Source organism: Buceros rhinoceros, unplaced genomic scaffold (genome assembly GCF_000710305.1).
Source record: "Buceros rhinoceros silvestris isolate BGI_N320 unplaced genomic scaffold, ASM71030v1 scaffold40429, whole genome shotgun sequence".
NCBI lineage: Eukaryota > Metazoa > Chordata > Aves > Bucerotiformes > Bucerotidae > Buceros > Buceros rhinoceros.
The window spans coordinates 548-4,126 of NW_010432808.1; the positions used below are offsets into that span (position 1 = coordinate 548).

General features: G+C 56.0%; 1 protein-coding gene across 1 annotated transcript; it reads left to right on the plus strand.

The window, feature by feature from the left end:
- Positions 1–1,180: 1,180 nt before the first annotated feature.
- LOC104500280 (folate receptor gamma-like) lies at positions 1,181–3,350 on the plus strand. The gene is made up of 4 exons (XM_010143896.1): positions 1,181–1,318; positions 2,063–2,251; positions 2,607–2,742; positions 2,989–3,350. The coding sequence occupies exons 1-4, from the start codon at positions 1,181–1,183 to the stop codon at positions 3,348–3,350; spliced, it is 825 nt and encodes a 274-aa protein (XP_010142198.1).
- The last annotated feature ends 229 nt before the right edge of the window (positions 3,351–3,579 follow it).

Below are 3,579 nucleotides of genomic sequence, written 5' to 3' on the forward strand. Positions count from 1 at the left end.
CCTAAGGTAACAAATCCTGGCAGAGGTGAAACCTCGTTAAACACTCCAGGGAAGTACTGCCAAGTGCCAGCAGCTGTGCTGGGGGGTTCCTGTTAAAGCCAGCCCCGGGGAGCGGCTGTGCTGAGTTTTTTGAGGCTGCTGTAGGGGGCTCAGAGGCTCCCTGGGCTGGTAAGGTTGGTGTCTGGGGGGGTTGTTGGATTTATGTGTTGTTGTGATACAAACTATTGCCTTCCTGGTCCTCGGTGTTATGTGTCTGCTTCCTGAGCTGGTAACTGCTGTTTGCTGGGGTGATTTACTCCTTCTAATGCTGAAGGTGTTTGCTCTTGCTCCTGTGTTTTGCAAAAAGTGGGGTTTTTTTAAAAGGTGATTGTCTTCGACCCTTGTGTTCTATGGACAGGGAATAGGAGAAGCACTGCTGTGGGTCTGGTGGCTGGGTGGGTTTGGGAGGGGTTTTGGGTTTGTTTTAGCTTTTTTTAACAGATTTCTGGGTTTTAGTACGTTACTTCATTGCTATAAAGGTCCTATCTGCCTCTAGGTGGGCAGAGGAGGCATTGTTATGTGAAGTGTCTGTTGTTGCTCAAGTCAGGTCTCCTTTGAGCACCTCAGCTGTGGGTCTTCAAGGGCCCAAAGAAAATGCTTCTCCTTCTTAACATACTCCTGAAAACAAGGAGGGCTCGAGGCTGGTGCATTTATCTCCCTACTCCGAACCTGAAGAGATCCCCTGACGGGGGATGTCTCTTGCAGAAGGTTTGGGAGCTGAAGGCTCTGTGCTGACACAGTGGGGTGGATTCATGCAAAAAGACTCTGATTTGAATGGGTCTCCCAGCACCCCTGTTCCCATCAGGGATGTCTGAGGTTAACTGTCGAGAAGACCAAGCACTAAAATGACATTTGTCTCTGATGGGCTGTTGCCTGAAGGATAACGGTTGGACTTGATGGTCTTGGGTTTCTTCCAACCTAAAAGATTCTGTGATTCTACAGCTGACCTCATAGCCTTGCTTGGGAGGGGGCTGCATGTGTGCCCTTGGCGCTGTGAGCTGCTGTTGGTGTCCCTGGAGGTGCCTGCTCCCTGCAGCACCTCCTTTACTGCTGCTTGTGACAAAACCCCTCCCGCACTGTCCCCTTTCTGCACAGCTCTGTCACCTCCCAGCTCCCTGCTCTGACTGGGCTGGCTGTGGAGATGGGATTGGGGTGGGCACTGCTTGCGCTGCTGGCTGCCAGCGTGGCGATGGCTGCGAAGGACCCGTTGCTGAACATCTGTATGGATGCCAAGCACCACAAAACCAAGCCTGGCCCGGAGGGGATGCTGCATGACCAGGTATGGCTCTGCTGATGGGCTCAGTGACTTGTCCCCTGAACCTCCCTCCCCGGATGATGTGGCCTGTTCTGTGCCTAGCAGCCATGTGCCTGAGGAAGAGCCTGTGCTGGGCAGAAAGTGTGTGTTTGCTGGCTTCTTCCAGCAAATGGCTTGGGCAGGTGCTGGTGGCACGAGCACTTCTGTCGGATCTGTGTCACCCCTCTCTAGCCAGGAAGCCTCCCCTTCCCAATGCTTAAGTACCCCAGATCGGAATAAGGCAGAGGATGGGAAGGGAAGACCCTCCTGCCTGCTCCTTCTCTGTGTTAGAGACTCTTCTTTCGAACTGGGGAAGCTCTGCCCTCGGGTCCTTTGTGGGGAGGGGGCTAAGAGCAAGCCAGGGTGCAAGAGGAGGGAGTTGGTGTCTATTCCTCAGGTGGGCACTAATTCCTGGTGAGGATCTGATCTCTTCCTCCAACTCCACTGTGCTGCAGCCCTCAACTCTTCCACTCCAAAGTGCCAAAGGGTTTGCTGGAGCAGGGACTGTCCTCTTGCTGCTGAAGGTTTCTTGCTGTAGGCCAGGCAGGGAGATGGCACCCGCAGCATCCCTGGCTCCCCCAGGCTGCCCTCCCTGAGCAGCCTGTCCCTTGCTCTGTTGTAGTGTGCTCCCTGGAAGGACAATGCCTGCTGCGCAGCCATGCCCCCCGCACCAGCCCGGGCCCCCCCAGGCTGCCCTCCCTGAGCAGCCTGTCCCTTGCTCTGTTGTAGTGTGCTCCCTGGAAGGACAATGCCTGCTGCACAGCCAACACCAGTTCAGAAGCCCACAAGGACCAATCCAATCTGTACAACTTCAACTGGAACCATTGTGGGCTGATGCCACCCAAGTGCAAGCGTCACTTCATCCAGGACACGTGTTTGTACGAGTGCTCACCCAACCTGGGGCCCTGGATTGACCAGGTGGGTTCGGATCTGCTGTGACAAAGACAGGAGGGTTTGTGCTGGCCCCATGATATGGTATATGCTGGTCCCCTGCACCATATGCCCTGGCACGTATGGTACGTGCTCTGCAGGGCACGTAAAGGTGGACTTTCCTACAGGGTGGAAAGATTCAAGGGACTCTCTAGGCTCTACTTTAGCAGGTTGATGGAAGAACTGCTTGTTGTCAAAGCATGTCTCTGCTGGGGCTGAAACTCCCCTGAGATCAGCTCTGGAGCCCAGTGGAAGGGGCTGGTGAGGAATCTGGGGTGTGGCAGATCTTGCCCTTTGGCTTTCAAGGGCCACCACCAGCGTTTGTGGTCTTGTTCCCTCACAGGCTGACAGCAGCTGGCGGCGGGAGAGGATTCTGCACGTGCCGCTCTGCAAAGAGGACTGCGAAGAGTGGTGGGAGGACTGCAAGGATTTTGTCACATGCAAAGAGAACTGGCACAAGGGCTGGAACTGGGCAACAGGTCAGTTGTGGAACAACCCTCTACTCACGCCTGCAGGCAAGCCCCTGGCAGTGTCACTGCCGCCTGTCCCCTGGCTGGAGCCAGGACCCCGAACTGCTCTCACCTGACTGTGGGGCTGCTGGCCAGAAGGTGGCCAGGCCACCATCCATCAGCCAAGACGTAGCTGTGGGCGGGTGGCCTCTCCTCCCAGGTAGGAGGCAGTGAAGTGTCCTGGCTCATGTTGGTTTTTTGTGGCGCCATCTCCAGGAACCAACCGCTGTCCTTGGGGCTCCATGTGCAGACCCTTCAGTCAAGTCTTCCCTCAACCAAAAGACCTGTGTGAGAAGATCTGGTCCAACTCCTACAAATACACCACGGAGCACCGGGGCAGCGGGCGCTGCATCCAGATGTGGTTTGACCCTGCCCAGGGAAACCCCAATGTGATGGTGGCAAAGTACTATGCTTGGAAGAAGAGATCTTCCTCTGCTGGGGTGGAGGATGTGGCTCCCAAGACCGGCAAAGCCATGTGTGCTCTGCCATGGCCTGTCCTGCTCCTGCTGCCTCTGGCCCTTGTGGTGGTCCCTGGGGGAGCTGGGAGCTGTGCATCCTGTGGATGGGGGTCCCTGTGACTGCTGACTGCTCCCTGCAGGGACATGGCGTGGACTTCTCCAGCTGCATAAGTACCTTAGGTCTGTCTGTTCAAACTGGTTGCACACGCCAGTAAGTGCTCTGCATGAGAGGACCTTGATACCTGCCTCTGCTTCCAGTTGCTGGCGAAGGCAGTTCCTTTGCCATCCTGGGAAGGGCAGTACTGTGTGTCTTTGGTGTGGGGGCTCCTCTTCCCACCCTGCGGCTCTG